Source organism: Mycteria americana, chromosome 9 (genome assembly GCF_035582795.1).
Source record: "Mycteria americana isolate JAX WOST 10 ecotype Jacksonville Zoo and Gardens chromosome 9, USCA_MyAme_1.0, whole genome shotgun sequence".
Lineage (NCBI taxonomy): Eukaryota > Metazoa > Chordata > Aves > Ciconiiformes > Ciconiidae > Mycteria > Mycteria americana.
This window is the reverse complement of record NC_134373.1, coordinates 22,362,453-22,387,541: the sequence shown is the minus strand read 5'-3', so window position 1 is coordinate 22,387,541 and position 25,089 is coordinate 22,362,453. Positions and strand designations below refer to the sequence as shown.

The 25,089-nt window shown below is 42.4% G+C and overlaps 1 protein-coding gene across 2 annotated transcripts in view; it reads left to right on the top strand.

The window, feature by feature from the left end:
* Positions 1–269: 269 nt before the first annotated feature.
* Positions 270–25,089, top strand: part of CERS6 (ceramide synthase 6) — a 138,807-nt gene continuing 113,987 nt past the window's right edge. Inside the window, exons 1-2 of one of the 2 annotated variants that reach the window (XM_075511796.1) lie at positions 270–489; positions 847–1,096. In XM_075511796.1, coding sequence (XP_075367911.1) covers positions 927–1,096 — 170 coding nt within the window. In that variant the 5' untranslated portion in view covers positions 270–489; positions 847–926. Of the gene's footprint in view, positions 490–732; positions 1,097–25,089 lie in introns of those variants that run through there. The other variant, XM_075511797.1, reaches the window with a different exon arrangement.

Sequence of the window (25,089 nt, the reverse complement as noted above, 5' to 3'; positions counted from 1 at the left end):
GGGAGTGCGAAGCCACTTTTGTTGCTGATGAGTGGTGTGCTCTCAGACACTTCTCCCTGTCTCATTTACGCCTGTTTGCTGTACATGCATACACGGTTGAGTCATTAAATGTTTCAGAGGGTCCTTTCACCCAGGACGGTCCCGCTCCTATTTAAACGCCCCAGCAGGAGAGGGCAGGGAGCAGCGCTGCGGGCAGGGGTTACTCGCGCGGGGACCAGGCTGAGGCAACCGATACCGGTCCGTGTGGCTGTGCCGAGCGCAGAAAAGGAGGGCTTTTTGTTGCTGCCATCTGCCTATTTAAATCAGGCGACAGCCTTTCCAGGCTCGCCGGCAATACCGCGCGGCGGGAGGGAAGGCCGCGGCGGCCAGGCGGGGTGACAAGGCGCGGAGCCGCGTCGCCGCCGGGCCGGTTGGACGCCGAGCCGGCGCTGGAGCGGAGGCTGCCTCCCCGCCGGGTGCAGCGCGCTGCTGCCGGCAGCCTCGACCGCGGTGAGCGCCCCTAGGACGGGGTCCCCGCTCGCTCGGGCCGCGTAATTTCTGGTTCAGGACTCGGTGGGGTTTTTTGGAAGGGGAAGAGGGGCGGGGGAAGGCTGCTTCTGGCCGCCCGGAGGGGCCAGCCCCGCGGCCGCCCGAGGAGCACAGCGGGCCCCGGAGCAGCCGAGCAACCGCGCGGCGGGGCGCGGGCGGAAGCCAGTGGGGGCCGGCGCGGCCGTGTGACAGGCGGGGCGGCCGCTGCCCCCGCCGGGCGGCCGGGGCGGGGAGCCGGCACAGCGCGGCGCGCCGCTCGGCAGCATCATCCGTGGCTGCGGGGCTGACACACGCCTCCATCCTCCTCTCCCCCGGCAGCCGCTCGCACACGCTTCGCCGCGGCGAGGGAGGCCGGCGGGCGGAGCGGAGCGCGGGGCGCCGCGGCAGACAAAGCAAAGATGGCAGGGATCCTCGCCTGGTTCTGGAACGAGCGGTTCTGGCTGCCGCACAACGTCACCTGGGCGGACCTGCAGAGCACGGAGGAAGCTGCCTTCCCGCAGGCGGAGGACCTCTACCTCGCCTTCCCCCTGGCCTTCTGCATCTTCATGATCCGGCTGCTCTTCGAAAGGTAACGCTGAGCCGCCCGCGCCGCCCCGGGCTCGGCGTGGCTGGGCGGGCCGCGCGGCATTGGCGGCGGCCGCTCGCTGAGGGGCAGCCGGGGAACCTTGGCTGCCCGGCGTCCTCCTCCCGCCGCCGCTTCTCTCCCGGCCTTGCCGGGCTCTTGCGTTTTCCCTCCCCCGTCGGTCGGTCACGTAGCGGGCCCGATGCAGGAAGGTGGAGGGGTTCGGGAGGCAGCCGGCGCTCTTCTCCCGCAGCGCGGTCCGGCGCGGGCGCTAGGAGGCGAGGTCTCCCCGGGAATGGGCGCAGCCCTCCCTCCACCTGCGGCCGCGGCGCCCCGGGCCCGCCGCTGGTGGCGGGGGAGAAGGGCCCTCCGGCACCTGTGCGAGCCGGGGCCTGCCCGTCCGCGGGCCCCTACCCACAGGCTGCGGCGGGGTCCTGGCCGCCCCCCTCAGGGAAGCCCCGCAAGAAGCGCTGTGGGCACGGGCCCGGGCGGGAAACTGTCCCGGCAGGAGAGTTTGCCCGTGCCCCCGCCGCAGGGCTCCCGCCGCAGGGTCGGTCTCGAGAGAGTAAACTGCGGCGAAGCCCGTGCTGCCCTCCTCTGCACGTTACGCCGTGGGGCAGGACTCGGCCTAACTCCCGCCGGAGGCGCGAGGCGCTCCGCTGCGCGGCTGAGGGCAGGCGGCGGCAGTTAAACCTGGGCGTCAGGTAGGATGGGAAGTTTGGTGGTGAGCACCAGCCTGAGGGCAAGGCGTGGCTGAGCAGAGTTTTGCTTGGCCAGTTTCTCTGGTAGTAATGTGAACGGTCCGTGCCATATCTCGGAAATAATCCAAGTACTGTCAGGATGTAGGATCTCGGTGAAGAAACGCTCCAGACACTGCTCGTCACCGAACCAAACTCACCGTTCTTTGAGACTGCTGAATTCAAAATACACATTTCACAAATATATAAATACACATATATGTATATTTAAACACAAGACGTCAAACTTGTGATTGGTCAGCAATGACAGTTTATTTTCTGTGAGTGTTTCCTTACGGGTATTTAACAGAGGCTGCCTGTCACGGGGAGGCAGCTGAAACCAAATGGGCTTCTGTGCTGCCTGACAAAGGTGGTGTTCCCTCCATCTGCAGAGAACAAAAGAATGATTCCTTATGCCAACACCGACGTGTTTTCAGTGCTGTCTTCCTAGGCAATGCTCTTAGGGCAGTCAAGGAAGATAAAGGAAGACCAGTAGTTACCACGTGCCAGAGAGAGGCTATAAAGATGCTTTAAAAATGATTAAATAGCTGATCTGCCAGGTAGCACCCCACATCTCTTAAGTGTTCCCTCGCCCAGGTTAGAATATGGCACCTGGGATGTTGGTTTGTGAAAAACTTGGCTGTTTTCATGACTCAGTTGAGACGACCGTATTTGTTTTGAAAAATAAGCTGTCATGGGCTGTTGTTAACTTCTGTATTGCTTTACAGATTTACTGAAAAAGTCAGCAAAACTTGTGGTCTGCGTGAAAATCTGAGGTTATCAAAAGTTGATTTAAACACTAATCCTGAGTTAAATACTGCAATATAGTTACAATTTGAGTGCCAAGTATTATTTAGATAATGTCAAATCATTAGTGGTTTTTTTTTTCCTTTGCAGTCTGTACAATGTGTACTTTGAGCGCTGAAAGTGGGTTTGTGATGTTGCATCTCTTGCCATCTGAACTGCAATATGTATCACAGCAGGGCTGTGTTTAGATGGAGGAACAGTTAGGCAGGGAGACAATTTCAGTCTAAACTTAGAATCATGTTGTTTCTGCTAGTTCTGATGCATTATAGAAGCTACACTGATTATTTAGTAGTCTGTAACCACTCCCTCTGGTTATTTTTCTTCTTTCAATTAAAGTAATTTTTAATTTTGCAGTACATTATATTTTTAAGTGTTAGTTATACAGATGAGAAAATCGGTGCGTTTTCATAATTCTCTTGTATTCATTAGGCTGATTCTGAAATTTATATCTGGAAATGTGTTCTGCTAGCCTGATAGGTGAAGGACCTCCAAAGAGGTTTTATTAACAATTGCTTAAGTGTGTGTTTTTTCCTTTTTAATTTCAAATCAATTACAAAACTCCACTGTGAGAGTAGGATCAGGCCGTTTTGTGTGGGATTAATCCACATGGCATGGTACAATTGTGATTTTTCATGTAGAGCGTTTTATTAAAGCAGGCTGAGCAAAAGTGACTGGACCTGCTTCCACTGATCAAAGCAGGGGGATTGTCTTTGACTTGAATGGGGGAAAGATCAAGCTGTATTATTGCTCATTAGTAATTTATTTTGTCAGACCTCTGTGCTTTGTTTGTTGGGAGGCACAGAAATGCCTCATGCACATCATTAATTAAAGGCTTGCAATTATTTCAATTGATAAAGCTATACAAGATCTGGAAAGGAAGAGAGGAATATCTGTTAAACTGATAATTTTTCATTCTTCTGTGTATTAAAACAGCTACATTTTTTCCTTTCAAAACTCAAGTTGTGTTTTGAGTCAAAACTCAAGACTGATGTTGTACATGCTCCATCCTGGAACAAGCTTTTGCAGATGTGTAACAGTTCCCTGTTTTTGCAATGGTAGCAACTAGAGAAAAAATAAAAATAGATGCTGTAATACATTTTTAAAAAAACCTAAGTCTACCTTAAATCCATGGTTGTACTGCAATATTTGTAACATCAGTGTATTCTCTATTTTGTTTTGTAAGATACCTAATACAGGTGCTCTTGTAATTCTTTATACTGGTAGGGAAGCAGCCACAAGTTGTTAAGAATCTGATTATATATTTTATATCCATTATTTTCAGACACCGTCACAGCAGCTGACTGCTAGGCTGCTGGAGCAGTATGGTTTTACTTCCCTTGCTATGAGGGGTGACTAACTTCATGGATCTTCACAGTAGTAAATATGGTTCAGGGGGAGCTGTGATTTGAACTTCACGTATCTTTGCTTACAAAGTTCTTGGTATGTCTGGGGGATAAAACTTGTCATGCGAAGGGTTAAAAGTTGACTGCATTTCTCCATATATTTATATTTTATACATATATATATATTTGTGTGTATGTATTTGCGGGTGCAACTGAAATGACAGAACTTGGAAATTTTTTTCTATATATATTCGCCTATTATTAACAGAGTTAATTCTACTGGGATTTTTTTTGTTACTGGTTTGGTGAATCAACTAACAAAGTCAAGAAAAGAATCTAGATACTTCTGAAATTATTCTTTTTTTCTTTTTTTTCCTTTCAAATAAACTACTTTTTGTTCACTTCCTTGTCCTGCCATCCCTGACCAGCACTCCTGAATGAAAGGAAAAAGTAGATTAGAACATTAAGTGTATGCTGAATCGCTTCAGCAATTGGATCTGATGATGATGAGTGCTCTTGAAATAAGCTTTGCTCTGACATATAATCTCATAACCGTGAAATTTAGTGGATCTATCTGCTGAGGCCATCATAGTTATGGATGAGGTGCTAAAATACCTTAACAACCTTTTCTCTTTTCCTTTCCTTCTCATTCATCTCCTTCTTTAAACACAAAGTACATTTTAGAAAACTATAATAACTAAGCGCAAAGATAGTGTTATCTAGTAATTTGGAAGATGGCAGGAGTTTAGCAATGCAGTGGTAACGTGGGGACATATTTCTTCATAGCATCCATCCCTTTTGTGTGTCTTACTATTTTTTTTAAAGGCATGTAAGCAATTAAGGTACTGTACTATACAATGCCTTCAGCTATAAGGAGATAACATAAGTGCTCAATAATACCAGTCTCTGTCTCCCCGGATCCTTTCCAGTTCTAGTGTGGGCAATACAGGTTAAAGCTGAATTGAAACTGGTCTTACTAATAGCAGGGTGTTGTAGTTTTGATTGGCCTAAAAAGATAAAGAAACATCTGTTATTCTGGGCAAATACAATTTTTCTTCTTTCTTTTATGGGATCACATAGCTCTTCTCCCTCTGCGCTAGACCTCACTGCTCAGAAGCAGCATTGTTTCTTAACCTCCCAAGCACATCCTGTGTGAGGGGTGTGTGGTTATATGAAAACAATGCTTGCTTAGCAGTCGGTGTGCTTGTTGGACGCAAAACAAGAGGGTAACACACCTCTGCTTTAGAGACTTCTGTCAAGGGAGATGGCAGCTGAATCCTCCAAAAGAAGTGCTAACTAAATAGATTTCTGATGTGGTCCAGCAGTCTTCTGAGTTGAGTAGTCTGATATTACTGCTTTCTTTATGCTTGGCTCATCTGCTCAGGTTTCTCATGTCTCATCTTTGCATTGTAGTTGCAGTATACTTTATTTCCCTCACCTTGTAAGCAGCAGTTTGGGCTCAGATCTAATGAGATTGCTCCATAAATCAGCAAACTAGGCTTATAATGCTGTTACTGTCCTCTGGCCTGGGGGGGGGGGGGGGCAGTTCTCAAAAGTGAAGCTGATATTCCTCAGTTGTTGGAATGGCTCATATGGTCAGGGATAGCTTGATTATATGTAGGAACAGCCCTCCAGCTGCAGTGATTTAAACTGAGCCAGCCTCATAATTTACAGTCAGTCAGATCAAGATATTCTAGACATTGAGCATATGGAAATTCACGGCTTTTGTATGACATTTTGCTTTTATAATGATAATTGAGCCTCAAAGGTAACCTCAGCTGACTCTCATTTAGTATGACACAGTAGAATTCCTAGTGGATCAGGGTGACATAATACAATGACTGTGTGTGCACGTATATATCTATATATATTTTGTTAACTAAAAAGTCATTCAGGTGACAGTACATTAAAGCCTTGCAAGTGTTTCTGGTATGTGGCGTATACATACAAATTTGATTTTTGTAATCCCTAAGACATCTAATATCGGTGCTTTCTTACAACAACAAGGAAGCTAGACAGGATACGTAATTTGGAAGAGGGTGTACAAACTTGCTGCATTTCCAGCAGTCCAAAACCTCATCTGGGGAGGTTGGATGGGGCAATGATCGTTATTTCTATCAAAACCTGTTTGTAGGCTGTGATATTTGTAGATGCCTTGCTTAGTTCCCTGTGTGTTAGGTGAAATCTGATCGTTCAGGTGTAATTCACTTGTGTGTAAGTGGATGCATGTGTTCACTGGCAATAACTTTCTCTGTTTTTTTCCTCCTTTTTTTTATAATTTCTTTTTTTCATAAGATGAGCTGTAAGGTCTTTTTTTGCTTGATTACTATTTAATAAATGCTTAATTCAGTTGAAATGGAATAGGACCTTGAAACTGATAACTTCCTATGAAAAAACACAGGCAATGTAAAGAAAATAATCAAAAAGCCTATTTCTTTTAAACTTTAAACCAATTTCTTTTTAAAATAGTAACAGTAGAGCAGTAACAGTAAATAGCTTTAAAATAAATTTAATTTTGCTGATTGTACTATCCATTTCTCTGTTTCTTTTCATTAGTTATTAATTTTCTGTCATTTATATTTTCCTTTATGTAAGCAGGTTTTGTTTCCTAGAGTTGCAGTGCTTGAGCTTCAGCCACTAACACAAGTAGATACCTCACAACGAAATGATTGTTTTTACCTGGAGAACCGTTGTCTGTCTTGGCATGGATGGAGCTGTCTTACCAGCTCTGACTGGTGCAGTGTACGCTCACGTGCCTCGACTGTGTCTGTGTTGGCTGGTATGCATCTCTGTTGTGTAATGTAGTTGTGTGTTCAGATGTAAGCTGAGAGTGTTCCTTTAAAAGAAGGTGGAGTGGATAAAATGCATACTTGTAAAGGACCATTTCTAGATGCACATTAGCGTCAATCTCAAAATTGGGAGTTAAATGGGAAATACGTGTTGAGCTCCAGTAGAGAATGCCATTAAAACTGATTTCTGAAATATCCAGGTGACAGAATTACGGACAGCCAAACCACAGCTTGGCTGAGGGAAAGGTTTCAGTGACAGGTCACTAGTGGGTACTGGGAGCCTATTACTGGGGCAGAGCTGCCATTAGTGGGGTTTTGTCTGAGTGCAGGTTCCAGTTACTATTAGAAACTCCAATTCGGTTCCTGCCTGGATTCCTGTAACTGTGCAGTTGGATCCAAATTGCCTGTGGCTCTTTCGGTTGCTCCTACTTCTGCCTCTGTCGCTGATTAACAGGCATTTGCTAAGAATTTGCTTTTGGAAAAAGAAGAGCTTTTGGTATGCTGCCTCTTTTTACACATCTGCAGACCAGTGTCTTATTAGTCCATATAAAGTATTTAGTAAATTAACATTTGGGGAAGTCTGTTCCCTTGACTCTATCGCCGTTATCTGCCAACAGGGTAGGGAGGAAGGGGGTGTCTGAGCTGAACAGTGCTTACTTCACCATATTTGTGTTTTTTGTTTTTTTCCCAACAGTTGTTAAATATCCCATGCCTACAGTAGTTTGACAGTTAATTAGCCTTTGGGGTTTCTGTGCCTGTCTCAAGGTGGTCTTGCAGTTTTGAGAAGTTAAAATTACAGCATAAAAGTCTGTAGCTTTCATAATTGATGTAACCCTATTTAATATTCAGTAGTATGCTTGAGACAGTAGTTAGCACCTAATGGACAGTCAGAGGCATGTGATGTGTATCAACAGTTCCTTGGAGGTGTTCATCTAACACCTTGATTGCTCTGTGGTCTCCCACACCAGTGACTCCCTTCACTCATTGAGCACTTATAGATTTTGGGGGTGCAGCAGGGATGGGCATCCAGGTCAAGGGAAAGGGAGGGAAACGTATGGGTCTCTGATCACTTGAAAGAGGAAGAATCACTGATGTCTTACTTTAAGGTGAGCAAAGTTTCTGACAATCACTTGGGCTGAGATCTTCCGTCCTCTGCGAGGAAGTCTTTTTAGCACATGATCCTTACAGAAGACTAACTCTACACCATCTAGCATTTATCAATTTCTCACAAGGATGATACATTTCTGGTTATTCTGAAGCAGTCAAATTGTGGCAGAGGTGGGAGAGCTGGAGTATTTAGCATAGCCAGTTATAATCTTAGAGGTGGTTTTCATAATGCTGGTGGACCTGTAACATAAAGCTGTGACTTCTGTACTAAAACCAGAGAGTAAATTGTAATGATTTTATGATCATTTTGATTTTTTTTTTCCTATGTAGTTAATACCTCTCATAACCGCAAATTTTGCCATTGGTAAGCTTTCATACTGCTGAGCAATTGTGAAGCCTCATGTAACTGTTAACTGATGTAACATAATCAAATTTTAACTCTCAAGGTAATTGTCTGTACAATTACTAAGAATGTCTAAGAGCTGTAAAGAAGCATAACATCCAGTTAGCCAAGTTGTGTATTTTATAGTATGTAAGATATATATATATTTGTATATTGGCTATTAATCCAAGTTACATTTTGCACAGGGAGGAACAGAATGCTAAGGTTCTCTAGACTACCCTGTATTAATGAAGTATCTTTCAGGTTCACTAACCTAAACCTCATTTTAATATTATAAATGATGCACTTTAAAGTTTGGTCTGAAATGATGAAAAGCCTTCTTTGCACTCATAGGTCACACTAGGATGGTTAAAGCAGTATATCTAAATCAATTCCATTTTTTCTCAGTGTGAGTGCAGTAATAGCTTCCTTTTAATAGTATCTTCTCTGTCTTGGTTTCTCCTGTAGGAATGGGGAGGAGTAACCTATAGTACTATATTAAAAAAAAAAAAAAATCTGACATAGTTACACTGGTGCAAAAAACAGAGGTTGGAGCCCAGATACTGTTCATTGGCATAAAATCTTAGATTCCCAAGGCTGTTTGAGTATTTGTGCATGCAGTGCTATTTGTCTACCCTTTGTAACAAGCTAGTTGCTCTATTTTTAACAGCAATGGGATGACCCAGAGGAAAAGTGGCTCTTTTATTTATTACATGTGGTGTCGTCACATCCACTCGTTGCCCATTTGCCATCCTCTGAGATAAACTTAATGTTTTTTAGTTCTGCAAGCAGAAGGACAAAAAGGCTTGATAGAAATGATGCTGAAATCCTTACTTTGGAATTGGGATCTCTTCACTCCCTTTTTGCCTCTGTTGCTGACTGAATTCAATTCTATACAACATTGTATAGATACCTGAACTTTCACTGGGACTGTCATTTACCACGTCCCTGGGACTCATCCTTACTGAGAAGAGAGTGGAAGCAGAGGCCACTCTCAGCTTCTACTTTGCTATGATGCTTGGCATCCTGTAGTCACACAGAACTTTAAACTATGAAAGCTGCTTTTACACCAATACTGTCTACCTGGACAAATGGTATAAATGAGCATAACTGCCTAGGCTAGTGAGAGACGCCTTCATGCGGTGGCAGGGAATTGCTTATTTGGAAGTAAGAGTGTGGTGTACAGTGCAAAGTAAAGGGACCCTGCTTACTCAAAAGCAGTTGCTGATCGCTAAAGTGGGTAATGCGAAAAGAAGATCAGAGTGGCACATTGTAATATCCCTTGTGCTTGCTTTTGCTTGTGTCTGTTGTGACTGTGTGGTGTTACCTGTTGCTGAGAGAAATGCAGTGGTCCACACAGCTGGAGACAAACTACCTGGTGTGTTGTCATGAAGGGGACAGTCTGAACAAGAAATGTTCCTTAAGAAGTACAGAAATGAGCCTTGGTATGGCAACTGCTGAAACTTTGTAGGTGGGCAGCATAAACATGGAACGCTAGTCTAAACCTGCGGGCATTACGGGGTGACAAAGCAGACAAAATTAAATCTACATGAAGTGAAAGTAAGCTGAGACATTTTGGGGGTGGTGGGCGAACTCAGGTGGTGGTGAGCTCCTCTGATGCAGTTCTCAACCAGGAGGAGACCTGCTTAGTTGGGGAGCTGGAGGGCTCCAGCCTCTCAGCAGCTGACTGTCAGGACTCTGGCTTTCCTGGGCGCTGCTGTAGCAGATGAGACCAGTGAGTCATCAAGACCAGAATCCCCCTTGCAACTGGTGAGACCAGTTGCTTCTGTTGTAAACAAAGTTTCAGGCAATGAGTGGGTCATGAGTGGGAATGTGCCTGTTGACAAGCTTTTCCACAGTTGTCCATTAGATTTTCTTGAACTTCCTGTTGTTTACTACTTGTGGTTGTCCAAAGCATGCTGCTGGATGAGATGATTGGGTCCAGTTGGGTGTATTTATTCCTCTTATGGGCATCATGTTGGAAAGAAGCTGTTGAGAAAAAGAAAAGCAAGTGGTTAGACCACAAGCAGGAGCGTGTTTTGTATATATTGAAGCAATAATTGGGTGGTAATTGTGTGGTTGATACTTATCTGTCAACTTTTCCCACGCACCTAGTATGAGAGAAGGGAGAGAACTGATGTGATAAGAGAGTAGCCTGAAAATATGAACAGTTCCAGCACCAAATGCTCCCCAGGATTACAACACCCATTGTACTAAATTAACTTTGCAGTGATTGCATTGATGTGATTATGACAAATTGAACTGCAAATGGAGTCCTGGGAGTCCTGGTGAACAACAAGCTGAGTATGAGCCAGAAATGCACCAGCAGCACTGGGGAAAGCATTGCCAGCAGGTCAAGGGAAGGGATTATGCCCCTATACTTGGCACTGGTGAGGCCATGTCTGGAGTGATGAATCCAGTTTTGGCCTCCCCTCTACAAGACATGAACATACTGGAGTGAGGGCAGTGAAGGGCCACTAAGATGATTAAGGATTTAGAGCATCTGATATACGAGGAGAGGCTGAGAGAGCTGGGACGGCTCAGTCTGGAGAAGAGAAGGCTCAGAGGGATCTTATCGGTGTGTACAAATACCTGATAGGGAGAGTAAAGAAGGCAGAGCCAGACTCTTCTTAGTAGTGTCCAGTGAAAGGACAAGAGGCAACAAGCAATTGATATGCAGGAAATTCTGCTTAAACATGAGAACAAACTTTCCTGGGATGGTGGTGAAACACTGGGACAGGTTACCCAGAGAGGTTGTGGAGTCTGCATCTGTGGAGATGCTCAAAAACCAACTGGGCATGGTCCTGCTCTAATTGACCATGCTGTGAATAGGGGGCTGGACTTGGTGATCTCCAAAGGTCTCTTCCAACCTCAGTGATTCTGTGAAATCATAAACCTCACTAAATGGCATGCTTTCACAATGCAGGGCTCCAAGGGCCTCCTGGGATCCCACATCTGTATGAAGTGTGTAAACTGTATTGGAAACCTGAGTAGGTGAGGATTAGGTTGAAGTTCACTGTAAGCCTGCAGGAGAAACTTAATTAGGGCAGAGCACATAACAGTTGATTGAATGGACATCTGGATTTTCCATTTGCTGTAGAATGGGTCTTTTGATTTTATTGTAGTCTGGCATGTTAGCAGACAGGGTGTAAATCAAGAAATAGATGTGGACCTCCTCTACCTAAGACAGGAATTACATTGTGGGTACCCAAAATGAAGTCTGAGTTGCTGTGGTATAAACACATTCTGTTCCCTTCTAGGATCAATACTTTGAGTCTCCTACAGCATTAAATTTGATTATAACAGGCAATTTTGAGGGTAATTTCAGTTTTGTTGCCCTCAAGTTGATTCTTCTCCACACTGCAATATCTTCAAGATAATTTTGTTTTTGAAAAAAATTCACAGAAAGAGGTGCTTAGAAGACAGGGAACAATGATCATATGCCTTACTGGAAAAGCTTTTATTCACTTTGTGTTCAAGATAATAGGAGTAAATCAGTCTTAGGAAAAAAAAGGTGAGAGAAGCCAGTCTTTAGTTCCACATTCACTAATGGTTTATATAGGCAATATATGTATAGTTGTAAATATATATGTACGTGTGTGTGACAGAGTAATTTATACACCACACTGGCATCGTATGACTCTGATGTAATACTTTTTTTTTTCTATTTTATTAAAAAATCATTAAATTAAAAAAAAATCTTTAAGAGCAGCTATAAAATATTGACTGGTCTAGAAAATGAGATATTTCAAAATGTCAGTTGTTGGGGTAATAATGAAACAGTTTGATATTTGACAGAAGAAACACACCCTATATCCTAATTAGAGGACCTCTTGTGTGTGCTAACCTGGAATTGTTATTTTATAGAGCATTTATAGGAAATGTGAAAAATACTTGGTTTTCTTCCAGTTTGGAATGAAATGGAAATTTAGAAATGTCAAAATTTCGTCAGGAACAGATGTCCTGACTTTCAGCCAGCACTGATAAATGGGTCTGGTTACAAGACAACGATGTAGAGATAAAAATGAGATCTCTACAGCATTGCCAGCCTCCAGAAGCATACATTCTTGACCAGCTCTTAATTTAAGAGTTATTCAGTTTGTATCTGTATGCATGGTGCACAGAAAGTTTTGTTGTGTGGTTTTTTTTTTTTTGTATTTTATTTTATTTAAGAAGAGGACAAATCACTGAACAGGTTGATTTTCTTGAAAATAGGCTGATGGTTTGCTAGAATCATGGCAAGAGCTCAAACCTCTAGCCTGACATTTACCTTCAGTTGTCAAGATGAAAAGTGTGCTAGCAGAAATGGAAGAACACTACTTCATCTTGCTTACTCTTCCATTGAAAGCTGACTTCAAAGTTTGAAGAGAAAGTAGCACTTTGTATCCATCACCATAGCATTATTTGTGTTTTGCCTTGTTTCCTGATTGGGATAACTCAGGCATAACACCAGAGTGGCTTAGAGCTTTAAATACTAACAAATCTCTTACTCAAGTAAGGTGCCTTAAAGAATAGAAAACTGCAAAGTTATCTTGAAGCATCTGCATTTACACTGACTTTGAAGTGCATTGTAGTTAAATCATTTGCTCTATTCTGGAGGGTGGATTTAGTGGTGGTACGGGGGTTTTTTTGTGGATTTTTTGTTTGTTTGCTTGTTTTGTTTTATTACCGTGCTTTCATTTATAACTTGAAACATGACAGCCATCACATCTTTGAAGCACCAGGGCTGTACGAATATGCAGCTAGAATTTAGGATTCTGATTATTTCACATCTGCTATGGAAGCTGCCTGTTAATGATTCAAAAAGAATGCATTGTTTTGGGGCAAAGCATATGATACCTGACACTTTAACTCTCTCTCTCACTTCTCATCTTACAGCTGTGCCGCCATGTCAAAATAAATTTCCCTTACATGTCTCATATTTAAATTAAAATTGAGGTTTATTCCAGTATTTCTTGCTATGCATCTTCCTGGTCTTTGTCTCTTCTATGTGCCCCATAAATGTCTCATCTTATTTTTTCTTTTTATTTGCCCTCTTGTTGATTTCCTCCCCCCCCACCCCCCCTGCCCCTGCCCCCTTTGAACAAAAGATGTCTATCCATGCATGATGTTCTGTGGAGCTGCTGGTGGCAAACAAAGGCAGATTTGAAGTTTCTGTCTTGAGTTTTGTCCATCGCTGCCCAGCTCTTCTGTATAGAAGAAGCAGCAACTGAAATAGAGAGGAAGCAAAGTCTTTTGCCCCTCTTCAGTGCTGTTATAGTGTGTAGCGACTATCATTCAGATGAGCTGATCTTCCATTGCACCTTTATTGAAAAGTAGTGGTAAGAGCATTACAGACTCCTAACTTAGCTTTTAAAATGGCATTTAATTGTAAAAGCAGCCATAGAGGAAGGCCTGCTGAGTGCAGTGGTGTGTAGGAAGATGGGTTTGGGTTGGGGAAGGGTTTCAAGCTGATCCTAATTTTATCAAGGATCTTTCTCAGTTTGGTGGAAAAAGAATACATTGGTCATCTTAATCACAAAACCCTCAAAGTGTTTCTTAGGAAAAATCATAGCTTCTTTCACATTTTCTTTCTACAAAGTCCTGTATCCATACCAGGAAGTATTCCCTGAAAAATGGTTTGGAAATAACCCAAGTGCATTGACTAAGAAAATTGCATTATCTGCTAAGTAATCTGCCATCCTCTCCCAGCTCTCAGACTAGAGCACAGCACGATGAGAACCCATATAACAGAGAAGGAGGTAGCTATCAAAGCAAGGATGTTGCCAGCTATGTGGTCCATAAAGTGATTCACAGGGCAAGGAGAGGGTAACCTTGATTTCAGTACTCCATATCCAGTGCTTTGTGTGCAATCTTCAAAGGGCTTCTGCTGCCCTTGAATAACTGTGGCTGACTTTAGACCTTGACCAGAATAGGAAGGTGCTATTATGGATTGTTGTTTGATTTTATTTTTGTTTATTTACAGTGGTGGCCCTGTGTCTCGGGGAAGGCTTGTTGGAATGAAGAGCCAAGGCAGTAGTTTCCAGCATCTTAACTTTTCTTCTCATTAATACAGTTCTGTGTAGAGATTCCAAATAAAAAGCTAGATTAGTTCATCTTCATATATAAAAATGGTCTTTGGAATCCAGGTGTTACCACTTGCATCTGCTTCCCTTTCAGACTTGTATTAACTTCACCTGGGGCTCCTGCGAATCTCTTCCAAAGCTTTAGGCCTGCCTGCTGCACATGGGGCAGCAACTCCTAAGTCATACACGAAAAAATAAGATTACAGTAGTCAGGGTTTTTCATGCTCCCTGCCCAATGACTTCCTGCAGTTTCCTATGAAACATCCTGGAGCCCATACATCAGACTAGTTGTCTCTCTTGGAGTATTAGCATTTGCTTTCCTATATGAATATTAATGTAAAGAGTGCATTAATTTTGTGAAACTTTATTACATGCATTAAGAGAGCTTTGTCACACAGTCTTATTTGATTATTTGCATACTGGTAAGGTCTGCTGGTGGTGTAAATCACAGTTTGTTTGAGGGCGGTCAGACTGATTTATACCAGTTGAGGTATATGATTGAATATGATTCTTGAATATGATTTATTTACTCCCAAAGGTCCTGAATCTGATCTTCTGCCAACATAAATTTGAAATTAGCTTCTGCTGAGTTCTGGTGTTATATCAGCGTAAAACTTGTGTGAAACACCAGAAATTGTATGTCATTATGTATGGTCATGTGTAGCCATCTGACTACTGTTTTAGTAATTAAGAAGCAGAAGCCATTCAATCTGTACACCTAGGTAGAAATCAAGGCGCTATATATATATATATATATAATATATATATATTTATGTAGAGAATATATAATAGAATATATTATATTATAATATATAATTATCGTATATAATATATTATTTATATAGAAAGAAAAGTGTCATCCTCAATGATGTTGAAGTTTGTTCCACATGTGGTGAGTTTGTGATTTAGAGAGTACAACTGTGTGTACATGTGGATATTGAATAGGTTATAATGATGACCTGCAAGACCGTCTCAACAAGTCTCCCACTCTGCTTCACAACAGGGTGCTCTTTTTGCCTTGCCTGGTAGTGCTGCAGGTATTTATTTATACGGAATGACATAAAGAGGCCTCTGAATGAGTACACTTGCATAATGAATAGGAAAATGGAGCACACTGGATCCACCCTGTATTTTCTTACTGTTCCCCTTTAACCAAACTCTCTTAAAGTGAAGGCTTGGCAAATGTCCCCCCTCAGCTTTGCCCACAGAAGAGCAGTTATCAACCAGAAAGCTTAATTGCAGGAGCGGTCTCCGCATCCTCCAGAGCCTCCACACCTCCAGCCTGTGGGACAGTGATTGGAAGTATCCTGGTCTGGTCTTGCTGTTGACATTGAAAGAGCAAGGCTCCTGGCCTCAGGAGGTCTAACTGTGAGTGTTACAGTAAAGCAGAGGACTGAAAGTTAGTGCACTCGTGTTCTCTGCTGATTATTTTGAGTGATCTATTATGTAGTCTTAGGGCCTGGGATCCTTTTTTATAATACGAGCATAAGAACAGTAACTGCTTCTTGCTCCTAAAATCTTTTCACGTTGTTTAATGAGAACTATAACGAATAGCAAAAAGTTTTCAGAACTTACTGCAAGGTGAGCCGTTCTGCTGAACTCCTAGACCCCCCTTCCCCTTGCACAGTTTACTCTCTTTCAGGTGCAGTTGCTTCTGTTCTGGAATAACTTCAAAATGTGGCTAGGATATATGAGGATAGAGGGGAAGAAGGAAGATAGAAAATTTCATCTTCACACTTGAGTTTTCTGGCATGTTTTTCTCTCCATCTCTTAAATAAGACTAAGTATAAGATCCCAGTGACTGACAGTTGCCATCAACTATATGAAGCATTCACTTCTAAAGAAATGCCATTAATCAGTCTCATTCCTGCTTTGATGAGGAGAGACCTGGAACAAGATGAAATTAACTACAAAACATGCAGAACTTGTGGGAATCCTTATCAGAAATCTATTTTGGAGAACCCAAATCTTGAAAACAGGCATTGGAGCTGTAAGCTCTAGTGGCCACTGGAGAGTTTGCTCTTTTTACTTCTCAATGCCTTCTTAAATATTGTCTTGCCTGGAAATTTTCCAGCATATTACTAAAAGGAAAAAAAGAAATACTCTTCATGGTAGGAAAGTGCGAACTGTCAGACTATTAATTTTAATGGTATCGTCTTGCTTTGCCATCTGTTTACAGTGTGCCCGGAAGAGTCATACACAGGGTTGGGTTTTTTCCTTCCTCATTCCTTGCCTCTAAAATTGTATTGAAAACATAATAATAGTGATGATGATGATAATATAATATTTGCCTGTTCCAAAAGGGTGTTTTGAGATGCAGATCTGTAAAGGGGACTTAATGCATATGAACAGTTGAGAAAGGTCTGAGTAATAATATGATGGCTATGTAGCTGGCTGTGTGTAATAAGGCTGTGTAAAGCTGAAAAACTCGCAGAAGGAAGTATTGATGCTTTTCTACAGAAGCGCAGTGTAGATTCATGTGGCATGAAGATCCATGAGTAGAGGAGGGCTGCTGTGCGCGGCAGTGCTCTATATCAAAGGGACGTGTTCTCTTTATTTGGCTAAAAAGAAATAAATTTTCAAATGCATTAAAACCTGTATTTTAATACTGCTTTGGGACACCTGAATGGTATTTAGAACAGGGTATAAAAAGTTAGTATTTACAAAGTTATTGTCCTATAATTGCTGTAATTTTAATGAAGGACTTGCTTTACTCTAGGCTTTATTTATGACAGTAGTAAGCTACTGCAGTGTATTTCAGCTCTCAGCTCATAGGTCTTCATCCTGCAGCTGGATTATTTATGGTATAAATGAAATAGTGATAAAATGTAAGCTCTTTTGGTCCTACTGCAGAACAGGCTGAGTGATTTTTGGTGTTCCAAAGCCTCTTAACTAACGGTGTTAAAATAATGAGTAATAAAAACAAAAGTTGGAATACTTCTGTGCCATCAATAAATATTTGCATCTTGGATGACAGATCATGACAAGTCAACCCCCTCATGTATGTGAGTAATGCAAATAATTTTTGTGGAGATACAGTGCAGCAACCACATGGCTTGTGGTGTGACAATCTGCTGCTCTTCAGTATCTTGACAATTCTGTTGCTTACTTGGAACTTAAAGTTTAGGGAATTAATTACTCCCCAAATTCCTCCTGTATTCAGTAGGTAAAGATTGTTAATGGAGAGGTTGAGGACCAGAGGTGGGAAAGAGGCAGAGAAGTAGAATTGGAAGGAGCACACAGGTGTTTTCTGGAGCGTGGGAGAGGGAAGTGAGGCTAATGACACAATGTGAGGGGGAAAACATGACTGTGATGTATGTGTGCGCACCTGGGAGGAATGCGGTGTAACCAGGCATGTCCATTTCTTTGTTCTCCCCACAAACAATGTGCATTTGCAACTGCTCCCTTCAGATGCACTTCTAAGTTCAAAGGTATATGAGAACACTTGTATTCTAGGAAAGGAAGAGGCTTGATGTATATGCCGTTTGTCTGCCTCAAGTTGTGCATGGGACAGATCTGAAAATTCTTAAGAAGAATTAAAATTTTACTTTTTTTTTTTAAAGTAGGCAGTAGAAAGCCATAGTGTTTGTTCCATTGCAATTCCCTCCCACGTGGAAGGGTGTAGCATGCCCAGGCACCACCCCCACCTTCTTGCAGCATCTTTAATGAACGCAAATTGCAAATAAGAAAGAAAAGATATGCCGTCTGGCTAACGTGACCCAAAATGATTACAGACCAGTATCTGTTTATCTTTGCTGATGGCATCCAGAAATCTGCCATTTGGGAGAGATGGCACCCTTGCTACTCTTTCCAAATTAAGTCAATAATAACCTTCCAGTTCTGGTTGGAAAATGTCGGTACTATTACCTCTGGCAGGTCTTGGTGAGGGATTGGATCCTCATCATTCACCAGAGCCCTGGATGGACAGCGAGACCAGGAACACCAAAATGAAATACAGGAGATTTGTATAAAACTTTCATAGGGTAGGTGATTTCTATCTGTAGAAGTTACAAGTACTATTAAAACGAGCCAATTTCTGATTGCTGAAGTGAGAGCTCCAAGGACAGAGGAATTGCAAATGAGCATGAGATGACACACCATGGTATGTCAGTGTAGCCGGGAAGAATGGGAAATCTTGAAGATGGAGTAAGTAGGTGAAATTTGAGTCTGATGGACCCTTTTGTGGGGAAATAAGAGAAATACTGTTACATGGAAAGAGTTCTCTAAAGTGGACTCTAGCCTCTCCTTTGAACTGGAAAGAGCCCATTGCAACTGCCTGCCCAACTGCTGTTGACAAACCAAGAAGACTGATAGAATTCTTGAGTTCAAGATAGAGTGCATTTTCACTCAGCTAAAGGAGGCATCCTTCATATCCTTAGGCTATCACAGTACAAAAAGTACTGCTTAAGTTAGCTAGGGAAACTTACAGTGTACTGCTCTGATGACTTGATTAGCACTAAAGGTTTATTTTATGACCTTAAAAATAATGCCAAATAATTGCTCTTGCTTTATGCTACACTGTAAGGGGCAATGTGTGTGTGGATGTGTGCCTGTGTGAGAGAGAAAAATGGTAATGTTCTCTAGTAACCCAGAACAGCTATGATTGCCTGGATCATCTAGAAGCACAAGATGTTTTCAGCAATTAATTTATAGACTTAGCAGATGTTCGTTATGGCAAGTACCCAGTAAAGGACAAGAGCTGTTCTCTGAAAGACTTGTAGTATGTTTTCCCAGTAACTGAGGCTTAGGAAAGAAATCCACAAACTTTTATTTCCTTATTGAGAAATACCTATTTCATAAGGGAGATCTTCTGTTAAGTTTCTAATTAGAATATCAGTCATACGATGCTTTAATGATCTAGTAGAAGGAATTTAAACAATTGAAAAATTTTGCTTTCTTTACTCAATACAGTTTGACTGTTCTTGAGAGCTGCTGTTGAATTGTATAAAACATTGGTTTGGGTAGCTTTTTAAATAAATGAAGGAAAAAGTAATTTCCAGCTTGATTTTTGAGTACACTGTAATTTCGGCTGGTAGTTTAAAAGTAAAAATAAACTTTGTTTCATGTAGAAAGCAAACCTAATTGACAATGCTGTTCTGCTAGACATCTTTAAAGAGCAATGCCAGTTTCTGATTGAATTGTAGAACAAGAAATCATACTTCTGCAAATGAAGCTGATCAAATTATTGTACAGTTTATCTATTGAACAGGATGGGGGAAAAAACCCCTTTTGAATCTCAGACTGTGTTTCTCGTTTTGGGGCAGTATTTAAAAAATGAAAGAAATAAAGGAAGCAGAATGCCTGTATTTACCTAAATGATATCTTACCTGTGTTAAAAGGGTAAATATAAAATGGAGCTTTGAATTTTTATAGAAGCAAAAGGTTTATATTAGACCATCATGCATAAGCACTGCTCAAGAAGAAGGATTGAGCATTAAGGTACAAACTTCAAAACTGAGTATGGGCTTTGCTTGGAGTGAGTCAAAGTATGCTGGATGCTGCTATCTGACAGTGTACTGGTTCCAGAATGTTTTTAGCTTGGCAATTTTCTCACAAATGCTTGTTTTTCCTACCATGCTTCGTCCAGTTCCTCATATCCACATCAATAATCCCAGCACTGCTGTTTCTTTACTTACCTTCTGATCCAGTAGACATTAAGCAGAGCTTGTTAGATTTCATTTTGCATCTCGTTTAGTCCAGATTCCAAGTGTCTTCCTGGGTTCAGGGTGCCTCCCCCCTCTTAATGTGTCACTGTCAAAAAACCAAATGAAACAAAACAGAAACCAACCAACCAAAAAGAAACCCCCAAACCTTTTCCTCAAGATTTCCATAGCTGTTTATCTAAGGTACTGAGGCAATAATTGTTTATGGCTTGCTGAGTTAAGGGTGAAAAATTATCCAAGACTGTGAAAGTTCAACAGTGACTGCTATAGATAAGATCCAGCTCAGAAACCAAGGCCAGATGGGGCTGATTTAGATGAGTTATGTGTAGCATAGCCTTTGCTTCAAAGGAATTTAGCCAAAGGCAGGAAGGATAAAGGTAAAGAAACATCAAAGACGAAGGCTCCCCCTGCACGTTCCTGAATTTAGGATGCATTCTGTGTAGTCTGCTGCTCAGCTATATACTGTGCTCCAAATGGCTTTTCCGGGTGGTCTGTGAAAGAGAAATTATGACGATTTCCATTAATTCTGGCTAAAGTGGCTCCAGACTGGTTGTGTATTTTGCCAGCCAGATCTGCAAGTGTCACATTCCACAATGGCTTTTATCTTCCATCAAAGCAAACGAATGAGACAGTACTGCTTAACAGCAGCATGCTGCCCCCTGCCCCAGCACTCCTTTCCCACCACACTGCTGCTTGTAAGGAGGGTATCCCAGTCTTCCTCGAAGGGGAGGCAGCAGCATGAGCAGTGTCCAAGGCTGCTGTCACCACATCGTTAGAGGAGGTGCTTGCCATTAAGAATTTGGGCTGGGTGGGTGAACCAGGCTGTGGGGCACACCAGCATTCCCCCAGCCTTCAGCTGTCAGCATAATGTCCTGGGGCACTCAACCATATGAAGGTTGCGGTATGCGGCTTGTCAAACCAGTTAGGTTGGCCATCACTGCAGTAAGTCAGGAAGTTCATTTCTTTGCCTTTTGCAGTAACTTGTCAGGCAGCATATTGCGTGTGGTGGAAATGGAGTTGGAGAGTGATTTGTTTTAGTATTTGGCTGATATAGAATTGTGTATCTCTGTGTTTTGTGGTTTTTTTTCTTTTTTAAATGATTAAACCAAGTGCCTTCTGTCTGTGCAACAGAAGGAGAGAAATGAATAAAAATGAGTAAGCTGAAATTGGACTGACTTGGTCCCTACATTTTATGAAGATTTAAAAAAACGCTTAATGCCTTTGTGACAGTGAATATATGAATTGCAGTATGTGAGTCCTTTTTTTCCTAAAATATAATTATTTAAAACATACCCACTGTGACTAGTAGGTATAAAAACTAGTATTACAGTTACTCTTTGGAAATCTAGTGTCAAAATGGGGATATTTATGAGGTTTCTAAAACTGTTCACTCATGAAGCTGTAGAAAATACACTAGCAAGATGTCATTAAAAGCAGCAGATGCTATAGTGTTTTTGCCGCAAGCATAGCAAAAGCGAAGCACAGCAGTTCCTCTATTTTTGCCTCTTTCTAGCTTATCATTGTCTGCCTCTTGCCCCCCTCCCTCCCCCTTTTTTTTTTAACATGCATCATTGTTTGGCTGCTAATGGACCCTAGTAGCATTGAGTACATATGCTGTAGGATTAGGATTTGTGAATTGGAAAGACTATAACGATTTAATTTTTCCCCCTTCCATCTGTAGTTGCATAGATGAACCCCCTGATACATACCAGGCAGAAGTAATTTGAGACCTGCATGACAGGTCTGTTGCATTCTCATTAGCTGATTTCTTCAATAACTACTGAAAGCTAAAGGGGAGGAGGGCCAGGGAGGAATAGCAGTGAGGTTGACTAGCAAAAGATTTGACCTAGTTTTTTCGATCTGCATGGCTCTGCAGACAGATTCAGCTATAAATCTGCCTCTTTAGAAGAGCTTTTATTTATTTATTTTTTGTTCCCTGCATGAACAGCTGCATTTGTTTTGGATGTTCAAATTTGGTGGGCTAAAATGTAAAATTTTGTCATCATCGTATAGTGTCATGGAAATGTGCATGTATGGTGAGGAAGTAAGGGAAGGCACCTATTTCTGCTGGATTGCTTGGGGGGGGTTCTTCTTTCTGCCCTGCCCCTCCATCGTTCTCCTTTCTGTGTGTTTGATAGCTGTGTGACCTTACACGCTTGGTTTTTCGTCCTGCCTGCAGTATTACAAAGTGTGTGAAATACAGTCACTCTTCACTTTGTGCAGGAGTTGTGATGCTGCTTTGCACACAAATCTAAACAAGGCTGAAAGGCGCTTTTTTTTTTTTTTATTTTTTTATAACATCTCTAAGGTAATCGTTTTGCCTTCTTATTTCTATTTATATCAAGTGGTCCTGGCCTTTGCATGGTTTGCTTGTTTGTTTGTTTTTCTTCCCTTACTTAGCAGTGAAGGACCAGGGATTAGAACTAAATACTGTAACAGCATGGGGATTCATGACAGGCTGACTGACCAGTGCTTTGACCCTCCGGATGCTCTGGATAAGCATTATAACAGACATCTGAAGGGGGATATTCAGTTGCTGAGTAGGTATGTGTATAATGTTTGTCTTCTGATGTTTGATCGCAGAGAGCTTTCCTTCTAGAGCCATTTGTTAACTGAAGCACAGGGCTTTGTTGTTGACTGATGAGGGTTTTACCTGTTCTGCATTCTTTAATAATTGGTTTTGTTCTTCAACCACTTGCATCTGCTGCAGGAAAACCATACCCAACTGAAAGCCAGGGAACTGACTTCTGCTTCTGAAGCTGCTCTGAGATGCAGCTGGAACTGCATGAGGAGACTGCATAAACCCATCCTTGCTGGTTACAACCTGGCTTCCTACCCGCCCAGCCTGAGGCTCTCTTTCATTGTGCCATAGACGGTGGTGCTGGAGCACAGCTTCACGCAGCTTTGCAGTTTCTCACTGTTTGCTCGTGATCTCTGTTCCCTTATGGCACTGGCTGTGGCTCCAATGTTGGTTCTTGCCAGCTGGAGAGCCTCTTGAAGAGGGCAAGAGTTTCCAGCTCTTAGTCGGCAAGGAGAAGGCCGCAGTGATGGGGAATGAGCAAAGCAAAGGTGGTGCTTGGACCAGGGAAGGTTCTGTAGGCTTCAGGGGAACTCTTCAGAGGTTGTCTCTCTCTTTAGTTGGCCTGTATATGTTAGTCAACAATATTCACCTGCTTTAGGCATGGAAGAGGATAGTTTCTGCGTGCTGCTGTGACCTTGGCGTAGCAGCATTCCCCAGCCCTCCTTCTTCCATCCCTCCTTGGTTTTGCAAGTGCTTCTCTCCGAAGCTGAAAAGATATCCCTGTAGGTAGAAGCTGATCTTGCAGTGGAGTAAATTCATCACCGTTTCCTCTTTTAAAGTAAAATTTGTGATTAGGCCATAGTTCTGGGTGTTCTGAAGACTTTTCCTTTTCTTTGTGTTCCTGGCTGTAGGCGTGGAGGCAGCAATCACACTCTTTGGGAGTCAAGCTGGGTCAGTAACATTTCTCTAGAGGATGATGACTGACATGCATGTCAAGAAAGTGACTGTCAGCCCAGGAGCAGAAAGGAGGTGCCTGCTCACCAGAGCTGCTCCGACTATCCTTCTGAGGCATTATATCTGCTGGCCTGACATTTCCAGTCCCAGTGTAAGTGAGCTATGGTCTTGGGCTGTGATACTTCCTTGTGTATCCTGGATATAGATGTCATGTCTAATTTGTTCTCAAGGGAAAGCAGAGTTTGATCCATAATTCTGTGTATGAGTGTATGCAACAGGGAAGTGCGAGGGTATTAGCAGCACACTCACCGAGTGCGTAAGGTGGGCTATAAACTTGTATTTGCTTATATTTGCCTGGGCAAACAGGCTGCATGGGTAAGTCTTCAAAATGAGTCCTGCAGCGATTTGTACCTAGGTGTTTCCCCACCCTGTTCCATCTCCTCCTTTCTTCCTCCTCTCGCCAAGCATACAACACTCTGCAGTTCAAGAGCAGCAATATTACACATGGCTAATCTCTAACCCAGCTGGGTGAAAGACTGGCTGTCGCTTCCATTTGAGTTGGCAGACCAACATACTAGATACTGTACTAAATAGCTTTTGTGCTTTTTCCGCCGAGCTGTCTTGTAATTCTCCATGCACACCAGAATGCTCAGTTTACTGCAGTACCTGGAGCAATGGGACAAGCTCTAAAGACCTATGGAAGAGGTGATCCCCAACAAGGCAACATGTTTGTGTCTTAAGTTCTGCTGGGTGGGTTTTGGCGGTTGGATTAGGTTAACCTGTGCCTTCAGGAGTATCCACATTGCTTCTTTGCTCAAGCTGTACCCTCACATTGCCTGGTCACAGCTTATTTTAAAGGCAGAATGTTTTTCCTTTTGGCTTTTTAGTTACACTCCTAAATAAGAATTACTTGATGAGCAATCTTAGGAACCATGTTTCTTCCCGTTTAAAAAATACAACTCATGGTCTACAGTTGTGTAAAAATGTTCTATAATGACATGATTATAACTCATATGGGTTCCCAATTTTGGTTATTAGTTTCCGTTTTTATATTCTAATAGAAGGTACTAAACCAATTCAGAGCAGGGTCCAGTTCCTCTGTAATGTGGTGGTGGTCGTCGTGTGTGGAAGAAGCTGCTTTTATCCAAGCAGCATGCACTGTGGTGTGTTGAAAACAAATAGATAAGCAAGACAATTCTAATGATCCCAAGGAGATGAGAAGGCATATAGCACCCCTAAACAGAAATACAAAGAGTAACAAATACTTGCCACTTTAAAAGCTTTAAGTGACTATTGTCTTTCAAGTATTTTGTGACCTGCCAGGGCGGGTAAGTGCTCTGCCTGGTTTTCAGCACTGGGAATTTGTCTCCTCCTTTTTTCCAAACTCTAATAGAAAAAGAGCCACCTCTTGTGTTACCATCTCAGCATCACTTACTTACGGCATCTAATAGCAACCACTGGGGGACAAGGTTACAGTGTCAGGCTCCCTCAAATACCCACCTGCCCAAATTTTTTTTTTTTCCTTTAAACCCTCTGCTGATAGATGTGGGCAGTTATATACTAATACGAGGAGGGAATCATTTTTCAATCAGGTGTCCTTTGTGGGATCATTTGAAGTTGGAGCGTGCAAG